Source organism: Silene latifolia, chromosome X (assembly GCF_048544455.1).
Source record: "Silene latifolia isolate original U9 population chromosome X, ASM4854445v1, whole genome shotgun sequence".
Lineage (NCBI taxonomy): Eukaryota > Viridiplantae > Streptophyta > Magnoliopsida > Caryophyllales > Caryophyllaceae > Silene > Silene latifolia.
The window spans coordinates 68,056,535-68,071,787 of NC_133537.1; the positions used below are offsets into that span (position 1 = coordinate 68,056,535).

Below are 15,253 nucleotides of genomic sequence, written 5' to 3' on the forward strand. Positions count from 1 at the left end.
AAAATAAATTGGTGGCGACTCCACAAATGCAAACACTTGTTCCCAAGCGCCCCTGTGGCCCATGTCCACACATCCGCCTTAGGCTATTCCCTTACTCTTTGAGGGGAAGTGCTAAGGAGTGGCTCAAGAGTTTAGAATCCGAATCTCTAAGGACATGGAATGATGTCTCAAAAGCTTTCTTGAACAAATACTTCCCGCCTCAAAGAACGACAAAGATCAAAAGTGAGCTTCAAGGCTTCACTCAACTCGATGATGAAACCCTCTACGGGGCATGGGAAAGGTACAAGGCCCTTCAAAGGTTGTGTCCTCATCATGGGATTGGTGAGGATGATCTCATTAACAACTTTTACGAGGGTTTGCACAATGACATGAAAATGAACCTAGATTCCGGTTCCGGGAAAGGGGCACTTGACAAAATTGATCACAAGACGGCCAAAGAGTTGATTGAGGAGATGGCATCTCGAAGTTTCCATTGGAACAATGACCGTCATAAAAGGAAAGGAAAGGCAAGTGTTGAGTCGGTGAACAACATGGAGGTTAAGGGATTGATAGAGGAGCTTAAACAACAAGTTGCATTGTTGAGTTCTAACACACCCAACAATTCTTCACCAAGAGCCCATGTTTATAGTTGTGACTTTTGCGGAGATCAAGGGCATCCACCAAATAAGTGCCCTTTGATGGTGGGAGATGTGAGTTGCATGGAACAAGTTAATGGGGTGTGGGAATCAAGTCCGGCTAGACAAGCTTTCAACAACAATCAATACCATCCCGGAATGAGAGCCCACCCAAATTTTTCCTATGGCTCACAAAATGTCCAAAACCCCACTTTCCAACAAAAACAACAATTTACACCAAATTTCCAAGCCCAGCAGCAAAATTCCACCTTTCAACCAAGACCACCATTCCAACCACTTAATCAACCCACCCAACAACCATTTCACCAAAATTCCCAACCTCTCCAACAATCCACCCAACCCAAATCAAACATGGAGCTCATGATGGATCAATTGATGAATACTCAAACCCAATTCATTACCCACTCTAACCAAAAACAAGAGGAGACAACATCTTCTATCAACCAACTAAGGACTCAAATGCAAGCCTCCCAAAGAATGACAGATAATCAAATCTCTTAATTGGCTTCTCAAATGAGTTAATTGTAAGCCTCAAATGGAAGGTTTCCGGGTAAAACCGAAGAAAACCCAAAGACTATAAATGCTATACATTTGAGGAGTGGTAGAGAATTGGAAGACCGGGTGTTCATCAAGAGGAGAAAGAGTAGCAAGCCGGAAGTTGGGGTTGAACCACCAAAAGTGAATGAATAAAAAGTGGTTGAAGATGATCTTGTAGAGGTTGTTGTGGAGACTCCCATGCTTGTTGATGAGTCCACCAAGGTGTTGATGAACCCATCAAGGTTGTTGAGGAACCCAAAAAACAACATGTGAGAACATATGTGTCGCCAATTCCTTTTCCCCAAAGGTTGGCCGGTGCAAGGCTTGAGCAAAAATATGGGAAATTCATGCATATGATGAAGGGAATGAATATCACCATGCCTTTTATTGATGCCATTAGAAAGATTCCCGCTTATGGTAAATTCTTGAAGGAGTTGATTTCCAACAAAAATTCTTTTAATGCCTCAACAACGGTGAATTTATCCAAGGAATGTAGTGCCCTTCTAATGAATGAGTTACCCCAAAAGCTTGAAGATCCGGGGAGTTTTTTCTATTCATGCACCATCGGGACCGTTTAAATAGAGAGGGCTCTATGTTACTTGGGGGCAAGCATTAGTCTCATGCCTCTAAAGACCTTCAAGAAATTGAAAGGTTTTGAACTTTCACCTACAAGAGTATCTTTGCAACTTGCGGATAGATCGGTGAGGTATCCAATTGGCTTTGTGGAAGATGTCTCACTCAAAGTGGGTAAACTTGAAATTCCTTGTGATTTTTATGTGATGGATATACCCGAAGATTCAAATATTCCTATCATATTAGGGCGCCCTTGCCTCGCTACGGGGGGTGCCTTGATCGATGTGAAAAATGACAAACTATCTCTTCAAGTTGGTGATGACAAGATAGAATTCTCGTTGGAAAATTCCATGAAATCTCCTTCTATGAGTGACTCTTGTTGTAGAGTGGATGTGTTGGAGGATTGTTTGAATGAGCATAATATTAAGCCTTCACACTTGGATCCATTGGAAGTTTGTCCAACCAACAAGGAGGGAAATGGAGGTGATCCTTTGTTGAGGCTTGATGTGAAAGGAGATTTGGGTAAAGATGACTCAAGAGAAGATCAACTTGTAGACCAAATTAATGATGAGATTGAATCGTTCTTGAACTCTTCGGATTCATTTGTTCTAAGCTCTTTAAAAGACGCACCTTGGTTGGATAACTCTTCAAGTGATTGGGAAGCTCAAATTGATGCCTTAGAGGCGGCTCTCAATGGAAATAGTTCGGTTCAAAAGGAAAGTCAAGAAAATGGGGATATGAATGTTAGCATTATGAACCTCAATGTTGAGAAGTTGACTCCTCCACCTACTATTCCCTACCAATTTCCTTGCCTTGATGACCAAGAAGAGATTTTCCAAACTAGTGACACTTATGAGATCCCGTTCCTCCTACCGCCTAGCTACCATTCCAAGATGAAAGGTTCTAACCATCAAGAGGACCCAAGAAACGGTGCTAAGAAGGGTAAGAGGAACCATAACAAGAATTGTTGGAAAAGAAGTTGGGTGTGCCTTGCTATAAAATGGTGTTATTTGTGCCTATTTGAGGTTTTTGTTAAAGCCTTCGACCGGTTGCTTCGTGCCTTGTGTGACATGGATCATGTCACTAAATAAATCAAGAGATGAAGCCCTTGAAATAAGAGGTTTGGTGGAGTTCCTTAAGAACCACCACATTGTTCGAATTCTCTTCCTTTGCTTTATTTATGTTTTTTCTTGCATTTGCGTTTAGTTTACTTAACCGAATAAGAGTTAATTCAAATTAGCTCTCCCAAATCATGCATCCAAGTAAATTGTTTTGCATTAGTTTAGCTCATCATCATTTGCATTAGGTAATTCATTGCTCATTTAGTAGTAACTATTCATGAGAGAAAGAGAAGGAGGGTACTAATTTTGGATGAACTTGTTTTGTGTGTAGTTTGTTACGAGTGGAGCGGATTTGACACGAATACCCTTTGTTAGAAGCATACTTTGCTTTTATTTTGGCCTAAAGACTGTCTCAAGTAATGGGGAAATGAAGAAGAGGAGGAAAAGTTTCATTTTCGGTATCCCAAAAGTCATCCCTATGGGACAAGAAAAGAAAAGAAAAGAAAAAAAGTGGGGATGAAAAATGCATGAAGAAAAGAAGTGGAAAGAAGAAGAAGAAAAGAAAAGGAGAAATTAAAAAAAAAAAAAAAAAAAAAAAAAAAAGCAAGACAGGGGAAAAACAAGGGAAACACCCGACAAACCTCCCTCCCACCGGTACAAGCCCCTCCTACAACCCCTTTCCCTGCCCGGTGTCCCACCGGGACCTTCACCCATCCCGACCGGTACCCCCCTACCCCCCCCCCCCTCTCCCTCCTCGTACCGCAGGTACAACTCATACCGCACCCAACACCTTCATCCCACCGGTGCACCCTCCCCATCCCTGCCGGGACGGGCCCCCTTCCCCCCTCTACCTGGTTTTCAATAAAAAAAAAAAAAAAAAAGAAGGGATTTTTCCTTTTTACTTTTCCTTTTTCACTCAAAATCTCTTCATTTCTTTACACTTTCCTAATTACTTTACTACCCTTTTCAAACACAAACAAAATATCTCTTTCATCTCTTTTCTTATGTTTCATTAGCATTTTAATTGCATATTTAGCATTGCATAGCATATCATGTAGTAATAATTCGTGCATCATATTTACATTTTCGCTAAATCAAAATACAAAAAAAAAAAAAAAAAAAAATTGAAAAACTCAAAAATTTCAAAAAACATGTCTTTTAATTTGGTTCAATTCCCACATTTATTCCTTTGGAATTATGTAAATAAATAAGTGTGGGGAGAGAACATTAAATCTAAAAACACAAAAAATATGTTCTTATTTTCAAAAATTCAAAAACCAAAAAAAAATGTTATTTTCTTTCAAAAATATGCCTCCTACCCATCCTTCATTCGTCATAGAATTTTGTAACTATAAAGTGTGGGGAGGAGGCCCCAAAAAAAACAAGTTATTTAATTTCAAAAATACAAAAACATGCTCTTTCATTTTACTCTATTTTCTCCCTATACTTTGTTCCATTGAGGACAATGTCAATTTCAAGTGTGGGGAGGGAAATATCTACCCCGTATATATTTGTAAATTTTTGCACAAAATATATACTTGTGTACATTACTTGTAAATTTTAGAAATATTTCAAAAATTCCAAAAAAATTGAAAATTTTCAAAAAAAATCCTATAAAAATGCATTGTATATATTCGTTTTATCTAACATGTTTAGATAGCACACATCACATGGAGCATCGGAGACAAGGAAACTAGAAGATGCTCGGTATACTCTTTCCTATTTCTTTTCCTTGTCCATTTTCTATCGTTTGTATATATTGTTGAGGAGTATGGGCTATTGTTGATGAGGATGTTCCATTTTTGGAACTTGGTGATGTGTGTGGTTATATGTTGTTAGGCCTTAGATTGCTTGCATTTAGATTAGTTTGATGTTATATGTAGGATGTTAGTTGCATTCATATAGCTTATGTATATATTTGTTTAGTTGCATCCATGACATTTCCCTATTATTTGTAAATATTTGTCAAAGATGTTTTAAAAAGGGGAATAATAACCTTATATGACGAAAATTGTCTTGACCGTGCTTTTTCCCTATTTGTAGCTTGCACCTTAATGGCATGACATAGTTACGGGTGTTTGCAAAGACACCCCGGAAAATTGTGCTAAAATGAGCAAGTCTTGACCGCCTTGTGAAACCTTGTCGGACCTTAGACTTGACTAGATGCCAATATAGCTACCAAATTATGAGGATAGAGCCTCCTTATGGGCCGGCCCATCTATAACCGGCCCCCGTTTAGGATTGAGAGTAGGCCTCCTTACGAGGTACGTCACATAAAAACGCATAAGTGTGGCATCATTACTTGTACCGTGGAAATGTTTATTTTTTGTGTACATGTTTAGAGGCAATTTTAATGCATAAAAATTAACCTCACATAGCCATACGAGCCTTGTTTATACCCTTTAGACTAGGTCCCTTTTTTATTAACCCATTTGAGCCTAAGCCTTATTCCTTTCGTTCATTAAACCTACATAATCAACTACATCCCATAAACAACTCACCTGGTCGAGTAGTTTGTCATTGTAGTAATTGTAGTGTTAGAATATGGGTCGGAACCTAGTTTGAAATGTTTGAGTTAAGGGTTAACATTAAGCCCGTAATTTGGCTATTGTTGCATAATAAGAGGTCTTAGAAAAGAAAAGAAAAAAAAAGGGAGATGAAAAATAAAAAAGAAACAAAAAAGGGAGAAAAGAAATGAAAAAAGAAAAAGAAAGAAAAAGCCAAGGCAACACCCCTTATACATCATAGAAAGGGGTAGTAAAAGGCGTTGCAATAAGGGGTCTTGGTGTTTTTTGTTCAAATGAGCTAAGCAATTATTGCAATATCTAGCTTAAGTGTTTCACCATTTTGTAAAGAACTCATTTGTTATTCTAGGAAAGGTTGAGTCGGATAGGATATGATGACTACTCGATGATTAGCTCCACATTCCTATAATGGCGCATGCGCCAACCCACTTTCACCTAACCCTTAGCCCCGTTACAACCCGATTGCCTCTTTATATGTACATTTCCTTTCCTTTTTGCATTTCTTATACGGTTATTAGGGAGAATTTCCACATTAGAATGCAGGCGTACCCCGCAAGTCATAGTAGGAGAGTGATTCTTGGTTACTAATTTTGCAAAAGAAATCACCCGAAATTCACTTGAGCGGCGAGTGGAATCCGTGAGGAAATTGGCATTCTAAGTCTCCCTTGGTCAACGGTTTGGCATTGTCTAATCTTGTGCATTTGTCATGTCAATCTTGCAAGTTAGGCTATTTTTTTCCCCTTTCCCGCCTTGAATTCGTTTCATTAGCATGTTGCATTGTTGCAAAGGGTGCTTGAGCTAATTCTAGGGACTAGGCACCTCGTTGAGACCCGAGACGGTTTTTCCCCTAATAAAACTCTTTGTCTTGAAATGAAAATTGAGCCATTTAGATGAGGAAATTGGCTAAACTTTTGTTGATGCATCCTTACTTGTCTCTTTGTGCCTTTATGTTGGATGTGTCTAAGTTTTGTGCAAGACCTTACTTGCCTTACGATTTTTGCTTTTCCCTCATGAGTGAAATTACGTGAGTTGAAAGGGTGTTGAGTGCGCTAATACTCATTCGGATTTTATTAGTTAGAATAAGTCAAGTGATGCTTATATTGTGCACCCACTTCGATAGATCTAGCTTACTCGAGGACGAGTAAGGTAAAAGTGTGGGGAGATTTGATATGCTATTATTTTGTGTCATTTTACCGCTTATTTAATGCCTTATCAAATGTCATTCCCGCTCTTTGAAGCGATTTTTGGTACTAATAGCTTCCCTTTAGTTCATTTGGCTTTAGATAATGCTTTGTAGGTGAAACAAGGCAAAGTGAGACGGAATTGGTGCATTTTGAAGCCATTTGGATGGAGCAAGGACTTAGGTGCGGAATCCTAGCTTAGGAGCGGTCCCGGCTCACTTGGAGACCCTTTGGATGAGCTCTCAAGACCCCTTGTCCCTTAGGGAGGAGTTATGAAGCAACTAGTGTCGTCCCTTTAGCCATCCCTTAGGGACAATGATTGGTATGAAGAAGAGAAACAAGAAGCAAGTGCTGGAGTCCGTCCCTAAATCCATCCCACCGGGACAGCCACAAGGACAAACACCCGTACCGGCCGGGACAGATTTTGTCCCTAAGGGACGGTTCACTTCGCCCATTTTCTCTTCCGGTTCACCTCCATTTGTTTTTCAAACACTATATATACCACCACTTTGTAATTTTTGAGACACACAACCCTAGATCTACTTTATTTCCATTCTCCAAGTCTGAAACTTTGCTAATTACTTTGTTAATCCTTCCCTAATTAGACTAATTCCTTCAATAATTAGTAGATTATTTGTAATACTACGGTTTTATGGGTCTTAGGGTATTCTATCGAGTGGGGCTTACTCTGTCGAGTAAGTATGGTTTTACGCAAAACAGTAGTCTGTCTGATGGGTACTCGATCGAGTAAGCTTGGCACTCGATCGAGTAAGGGTCACTCGATCGAGTAAGTGACTTACTCGATCGAGTTAGATCGAGTTAGTCAGTTGACGGGTGATTTGGACGGGTTTGTTAATAATGTGGATTGGTATATAAGACTTCCGTCACTTTTTCTTAAAACACTTTTTGCAACCTAAAACACACAAGAGAAGATTAAGAGTTACGTTCTTTCATCCTCGCCGCATTATTAGCAAATCCCGGAGCTAGGAGTGTTGGTTTTCGTCGTTCTTTACATCTTTGTGATCCTTGAGTCGAGGGTAAGCTTTACATATAATTTTTATACTGTTTCGTTAAAGTTGGTTAAACCCTAATTGGGTGATTTGGGGGTTTTTGGTGGTTTATGTGAATATGGTTGTGATTGTATGTATGTATGTATGTATAGGAGGAGGATTCGTTGAGGAGAGATTCTGAGTTAGCTGCTTGATCGTCTATTATCGGTGTTTGCATTCCAGGTAGGGTTTCCCTACTCAGTATTAGTTACATGATTGTGTGGTGAATGTTGTTGTGGCTATTGGTTACGTATAATGTTGGTTGATCTGGTTGGTTGTGGATTTTCTACTGTTGATTGGTTTGTATCTGTCTGTGATCTTCGGGGTGCGTCCCTGGCTGAGTGGAGTCACTTACGGGAGTGACTTCACGCCCTTGATTCGCCTTCTGTGGAACCCGCCACAGGAGGGATGTCCACATTAATGAACGTGGGTTTATCGCTCGATGGAGATGAGCGGGGCTTAGGTGGGAACGGTTGCGGTCCCCTACTGGCGGCGAGGAGTACCTGTTGCGATGGGTACTCTGGCAGGGTTACACACTTTAGTGTGTAGTCAGTTGTGTGGAGATTGGAGATGGAGACTGGGGTTGTGCTCAGCTGTTTGAACTATTTGTGTACTTGTTTCATTGTGGCATTGTTTTTGTGTAATTAGTACTGACCCCATAAATTGTTTTGAAAACTGTGGTGATCCATTCGGGGGTGGTGAGTAGTTGTCGAGCAGGTATGAGAAGATACGCTTGGGTTAGCTGGGATGAGTCACCACGATGCAGTCTTAGAGTCTTCCGCTGTTTTGGACTAGTTGTTTAGCACTTTTGGATTTGAGAACATTGTATTTCACTTTTATCAGTTTTGGGTTTTGGACATATAATCACTTTAAACTATATTGTTATTTAAGTATGTTTCTTTATTGTCATTTGATTATTTTTGCCTCGGGTAACCGAGATGGTGACGTTCTCATACCTTAAGTGGTCCTGGTAAGGCACTTGGAGTATGAGAGTGTCACATTATTAGTTCTAGTAATTGGGTTGTAAAAAGGTTGAAGATTTCTCCATCCTTATTTTCAATCTAAGTTTCCTTCTTGTTATTGAATTGGTACAATCTCTCTCCTTAGTTTCATTTGTTTACATTTGTTTTCTCTTAAGTTTTGTTTAGTTGTTTATGTTAGAATTCTTCTCTTTGTTGTTTGATTGTTGTTTTTCTCTCTCTTGTTAATCTTTTCCTTGTTCACCATTGTTGTTTTCACCCAAAGATTGAGTCTTCGGGTTTATTGTGTCAAAGTTTGTGTCTTTTGGTTTAATCCTTACCCATCTTAGACTAATTTGCCTTTCCTCATAATTTTGTTGGTTTATTGCATGATTAGTAGTAGAATTTATTCTCCTATCATGTTTATGCTTAAAGAATCCATCTTTATTAATTGTTTTTGACTTGACAACCATGATTAGTGAGTAGTCTTTCACTAGGATTCGGTTTAACCCAACATGAGTAATTTAATTAATTGATTCACATAAAGGCTAATTGTTGGGGGAGATTGGTAAGGGTAGACTAGAGGATTGATTTGATTTATGAGTCAATTTTGGGTAATGTTGATTTGTGACCCTTGTCCACCAACGAGAGTTGGTTAGGTCGGGAATCAGGTACCCGGGATTTGGTCTTATTGCTAACCTAGGCTGAGACCGAAAGGGAGAAGCAAGGGAGGATACCTCTAGGCTAGCGTTTGAAATCGACCTCCGAGAGGAAGAGTGGGATGACCCGGAATTCGATGGGGGCTAAATGACCTTATCCAATATTAGGCTACCTTGGGAATATGCATGTTTTTGGGGTAACCGGGTGTTAAGCTAAGGATTCCGACCTTCGAACCCGAGAGGGGGGTTGGTGGGGAGTGCTAGTGTTCTATTGCGAACCCGAGAGGCGGGTTTTAGGCGAATTAGAGCCATCTCCTCCTTACTTGTCTGCCCAAATAATTAGTCTAGGGAATCGTGATGTGGAATTACGAATTGTTGAGGGGGAACCGAGTTCTAGGCCTTTTAATCATTTGATTTACAACTTAATCTTCTCTTGCTCTTTTTTTTCTTCTCTTGTTAAATTGCATTTCATTTTGTTTAGGTTAGTTGTTAGTTTAATAACCTCATCTAAATATTGTCGACTTAGCTAAGCCTAAGAATTAAAACAATTAGTAATCTTCCTAACTCCTTGTGGGATCGACCCTCAATTTTGCGTGACGACAACCGTGCACTTGCGAGGTTGAATTTGACACCATCAGGAGTACGGGTATGAGTCGGGATTTAATTATTAAATAATGGGTACGAGTCGGGATTTGAATTTAATTATATTAAATTATATAATTTAATTTAGCTAGATTAGTTAGTAATTAAATGTATTTAATTATTATATTTAGGTGACGGTTTTGTGCAAGATTATTATTAGCCGGATTGCTTACGGAGTATGCTAAAAGGTGGGTTTATCCTACTCAGTTTCAATATTGTGTTTATTTTCTAATGAGTCATTTGTTATCAATTGCATTAAATGAGTCGGTAATTGGCATGTTATATGGTATATTGCATTTATTGTGTTGTCTTGTATGTCGGAGGACATGGAGGTTTGATTGGTTACTTGTTGTATGGAGACGGAAGGCGGTTGGGAGACCGTCTTTCGCTTGAGTCGCCTCTTGGAGCTTCCCACTCCAAGAGGGATGTGCACATTAATGGCTTGAGTTACGGAGGGACTCGTGTGGTTGAGACACGACGTCTGGCAGGGGATCCGGTTGGCTTCCGGACCCGGTATGTTTGGGCGTGTCCCGGTACCTGTTTGTGGTTGTTGGTATGTATGGGCGTGTCCCGGTACCAGTGTGGGTGTCGGTATATCTAGGCGTGTCCCGGTACCGTGGTAGTGGTTGTTTGATAATGGTTCATTCATGTTATAGTCATGTTGCATACTCACACACTTTGAGTCGTGTCACACTTTATTTATTTATTTAAACTGACGTTTGTGTGTCTGTGTACTTGTTACCTATTTCCGGGGTGGCCTGTGTCGATCCATATGATATTTCCAATCATATGGGGAGCAGGTTAAGTACAGGTTTTGCTTGTTGACGTAATCGGGATTTGGGCCGCGCCTTGGAATCGGAGTCGAGTAGTGTAGCATGGATGACATAATCATAGACGAGTTGTATTTCATTTATCCATTATTTTATATTTGTAATAACTAAACTTGTATTTATAATAAATGTTTCTTAATTGTATCTCCAGTTTACCGCCTCGGGAAACCGAGATGGTAACATCTCCCAATTACCTTGACCGGGTAAGAAGGGGGTGTTACATATACTCCCTCCGTCCCAACTTAGTTTTCTTATCTTATTGAAAAAAAAAATCAACCTTCCAGCAGTTGCTCAACATTGACACAGGAGATAATGGTAGAGTCGTTTTGCTATGAGCAAAAAAGTGTTGATCTAATAGTATTCTTGTTGCTGAAACTCTCGCTTTAAAAGAAGACATTTTAGCAGCTAAATACTTAGGAATCTCGAAGTTAATTGTAGGAAGTGATAATTTATGTATTATCAACTCAATCCGTAATACTTTGGCAAATTCTTTGGAAAATTTCTAGTATTATCAAGGATGTAAAATTAGATCTTCAGTTCTTTGATGAAGTGATAATTAAACATTGTTTTCGTGAGGTCAACAAAGTTGCCGATTTTATGGCTTCTATTGGACCTTTCGAGGTGGTTTGAAAGCCGGTGGCTTCAATTTACCTCTATCATTCGAAAGGATGAGATAGGTTGAACTTACCTTAGAGGATCAATCTAGTTTTATTACCTAATAAAAAAAAAAAAAAACAAAACAAAAAACATTGACACAGGAGGATTTAGGACATTTGCAACCTCCTTGTGCTTTAAAAAAAGGTTTATGAATTCATAAATGAGGAGTTACAATTTTATATTCAAGTTTGTGTTTATATTTTTACAATGCCAAAACTGTTGCTGTTAACACAATAACATCATTAATGAAGCACGTTGTAACACATTCCAGGACGTCAATTACGCCGTTGTCAAGAACAGTGTAGCTCTTTCAATAACTGGAAAATTTGTAATCAGCTGAAGAATTGTCGAATGATCAGTTCAATAGTCTCTGTTCATCTATATTTGTTCCATTACCACCTTTAGAATTTGATTCTAATAGTCTTTCCTTTGCCTTGCATACCTGTAATACCAACAAAACAGTGAGCACAATAAAGACCCCCTATGCTATTTTTTCCCTCTAAATAGCTGAGATATTAATCAAATAAGAAATAGCAAAAGAGGTGGGTCATACTTGTTTTTCCCAGTTTGTAGAAGCATTAATGATGGATAAAAGCAGCACTTGCACAGTAGAACCACAAAGGATTCCGATCCACAAGCCTCTTCCTCTCATTTGTAGCCAGAAGCCTAGTGTTGCTGCGATTGGGATTCCGAAAAGATAGTATGCAGCAAGATTCACATAAGCACCTATATGTTGCCATCCACATCCCCTAGCGACGCCTGTTTTACAAGACGCCCGAAAGAAAAGCCTAATTAAATGTGTGAACTTGCATTCTCTGATCATCTTCCGACTAACCAAGTAATGCTTACCAGAGAGAACGGCTTGTAGACCGTCTATTAGAATATTGAGACAAACCAAAGGCGCCATGCTCGCGGCATAATCTATGACTTCTTTGTCATCGCTGAAAGCATATCCGAAAACTCTTCGTGAGGCGAATAAGGTGGAGCTTACAAGTATACCACAACCCACCTGAATCACCAAAGCTGCCAAGGCAGCTGTTCGAGCGCGTTCAGGGTTCCCTGCCCCAAGTTCGTTGGCCACCCTTGTGCTGTATATTAAATTCAAAATCAAAATGTATAAGAAATCTAAAACAAATTTGTTATGCAGTACTCCGTATAAGAAAAATACTTGTCAAAAGCATACCTTGCTGCAGCACTAATTCCGTAAGGTAATGCATAGAGTGCTGCGATAGTTGTCAAGCTATTACCGACCAAACATGCACACAAAACATAGTCATTTCATATGCAATGAGGAATGATACAAATGCTCTGGGAGTAGTTACAAATAAACATTACCACACTGAGAGGATAGAAGTTTCGAGTTCAGGATTCGGTAGCAGCCCTGATAGCAAGATCAGCAACTCATATGACCACCATTCTAAACTATAAGCATACGAATTAATCGTTAGTCAAAAGATCTGGTTTTCTCAAGTAGTTTTTTCTGTAACAAATGTGAGGAATTAATTATAAGATGCAAAGAGAAATTGAACTTACCAAACCATTGTAGCGGAAGGAATGGCATAACCAAAAAACTCTCCAATTCCATGGAAGATGTCCATGGAGAGTGGAGAACGGGTTTCTGCGCAAGAAGAAGAGAATTTCATGTATAAAGCGAGGAAAACAACGTTCACCCAAAATGACATATTCATTGCCAAAGCAGCTCCGACATTGTATAGCCCTGACTTAAACACCAGAGCCCAACATAGTGGTATATGGAGACACATAGTTGCGAAGGAAGTAATGACCATCGGCATGACCAAACTTTGAACTTGAAAGAATCGAACAAGTGGTTGAAGAACTGCACAGGCAAAGAGGGACGGAACTAGGAGTGTACAGAATCTACCGGCTTCGTGGGCAATCGATGGTTCTTGTCCCATTAATACAAGGATTTTATCCATGTTAATCCATATCATGGAAATCGGAATGCAGGTCAAGAGGAGACACAAAATGGCGGTGTATGTTTGAGTTCCAAGTTTGTTGTGTTGTTGTGCTCCATAGGCTTGTCCGCTTAAAGTCTCCAGTGCACTCGACATCCCAAACTGAGAAAAAAGCATGTTAAAAACTAATGCAATGAAGCAGGGAGAAAGTGTCCTATCTAATAAAATACAGCATAGCAGCAATTAGCAAAAGAGCTCAAACAATGTATATTCCTTACCTAATAAAATAAAATACAAAAGTATGAATACTGTTGGCGGAAAGCATAAAACTTTACCAAGAAGCTAAAACCGGTGACAGTACAAAAGGAAAAGGCGATAGCAGTACTGGAAAGATAAAGTGGACCAAGATGGCCAGCCATCATCTGAGAAATAACTTGTAACATGTATTGTAACAAGACTACAGCCATCATTGGACCTGCAATCCAACTTATCGTCTTCATCTCGTCTACTATAATTCGCCATCTTACATGTCGTCTTCCAAATGCCTGGTTTCCTCTGTTATTCTCAAGCAGCCCTTCTTCCATCTTCTTATTTATCTCTATCTCTCTATGATGATGTTGTCAGCGTTTGAATATATATATATATATATGTGTGCGTGTCGCGTAGAATATCGCTGTATGTGATCAGTGATTACGGCACGATTATTATGCTGATTGATTGATATTAACAAGTCCTGTCTAATTAATTAAGATGTTGGATGGACCTCTTCTTTACAGTATAATAATTTGTAGCAAGTTGTAGACATGCTTCATATGCTTTCTACTCTTATTTGTCTCATTACCTAACACCCTAAAACTTGTAAATTTTTAATTAGGGAGGTTTTGTTTAATCATTATTTTGTTCTTAGATACTTACTTTAATAAACATCTAAAAGAGGAGAGGAGTCAAGAAAGGAGGATATACACCAAGTCAAGGCATTATGTATGTAGGATAGACTTGTCCACCAAGTTACCAACTCGGAATTCTCATGAAATCAACTCTCCAATATGAAGTCTTTTTTAGTGACCGTAACAAACTTGGAACGTCTCACAACCCATTTCTTTTTTAAAATTATTTAAATTGGGTGTGAGTTGTCACAAGCTTGTCACGCTCACAAGTAAGAATTTGTGTTTTTAGAAAATTCTTATGAATTAAGCGCGAGGGGGGTTTATTTCCCATGATATATGGCAAAGCAGAGGATACTTATCTCTGTGCAGCAACTCAATTGTTGGAGAGTTTGTTGAAACTTGTACTTCAGAACACAGTAGTAACTCTGCTCCAACAAGGGGAGATAGATACACTGATGAAGAGCTCCAAATAGTCGCTTCATCATTTATACAAATCCATCCAGCAGCAGTTCAAGCATACCCCAAGTCCCCCATTCCCCAACACATTTCGAAAACCTTGGGTTTTGATTCTTTACTGTAATCTTCGCATAACCTAACAATTTCTTGTACGCACACTTAGCATTGTCTAACAGCTTAATGCTTCCATGACTTGAATTGCAAATCAGGTATCACGCGAGTGAGAAACAACAATTTAAGGTAAAATTCGCAAAGAGCAGATGACTCTTGTAAAATGGTTACTTTGGCCTACCCAGACTTGCGTTTCCGAACTCCACGAACAAAAAAAACTGTCATCAAGCCAACTAGAAATCAAAGGTGCCTTAGCTGACAAGGCACTACTGAGAGTGACCGTCTTGCATCAAGTGAAGATTACCTCTGACCTTGATCCATGAATTACTGTCAACTGTCATCCTCTTAAAAGTACAAAGCCAATGATTCAAGTTTCTTGTATGCACAATGCCACTAAAAAGCATTCAATTATGGACCCATTCCAAGAATTTCAATGCAAAGATAAGACAACTGATTACATCCAACTCTTCCTGAAAAGGTTAATTCACCATTCAATTTGTAATCCCTCAAATACATCTTTTGCTATTCAAGTGTATTAAATCGGAAACAACTTGTTAAGTTTTACACTTTAAACA

The 15,253-nt window shown here is 39.2% G+C and overlaps 1 protein-coding gene and 1 non-coding gene across 2 annotated transcripts; both read right to left on the reverse strand.

Moving 5' to 3' along the window:
• Positions 1–212: 212 nt before the first annotated feature.
• On the reverse strand, positions 213–319 carry LOC141625297 (small nucleolar RNA R71). Its single transcript, XR_012535085.1, has one exon. It is a non-coding gene; the product is annotated as a small nucleolar RNA R71 (small nucleolar RNA).
• An 11,122-nt stretch (positions 320–11,441) lies between these two features.
• LOC141623377 (protein DETOXIFICATION 12-like) lies at positions 11,442–15,148 on the reverse strand. Its single transcript, XM_074439490.1, has 7 exons — positions 13,560–15,148; positions 12,842–13,386; positions 12,644–12,730; positions 12,492–12,548; positions 12,158–12,396; positions 11,862–12,067; positions 11,442–11,750 (listed from the first exon to the last, which is right to left on the reverse strand). Exons 1-7 carry the CDS (start codon positions 13,806–13,808, stop codon positions 11,664–11,666), a joined length of 1,470 nt encoding a protein of 489 aa, XP_074295591.1. The 5' UTR covers positions 13,809–15,148; the 3' UTR covers positions 11,442–11,663.
• Positions 15,149–15,253: the final 105 nt, after the last annotated feature.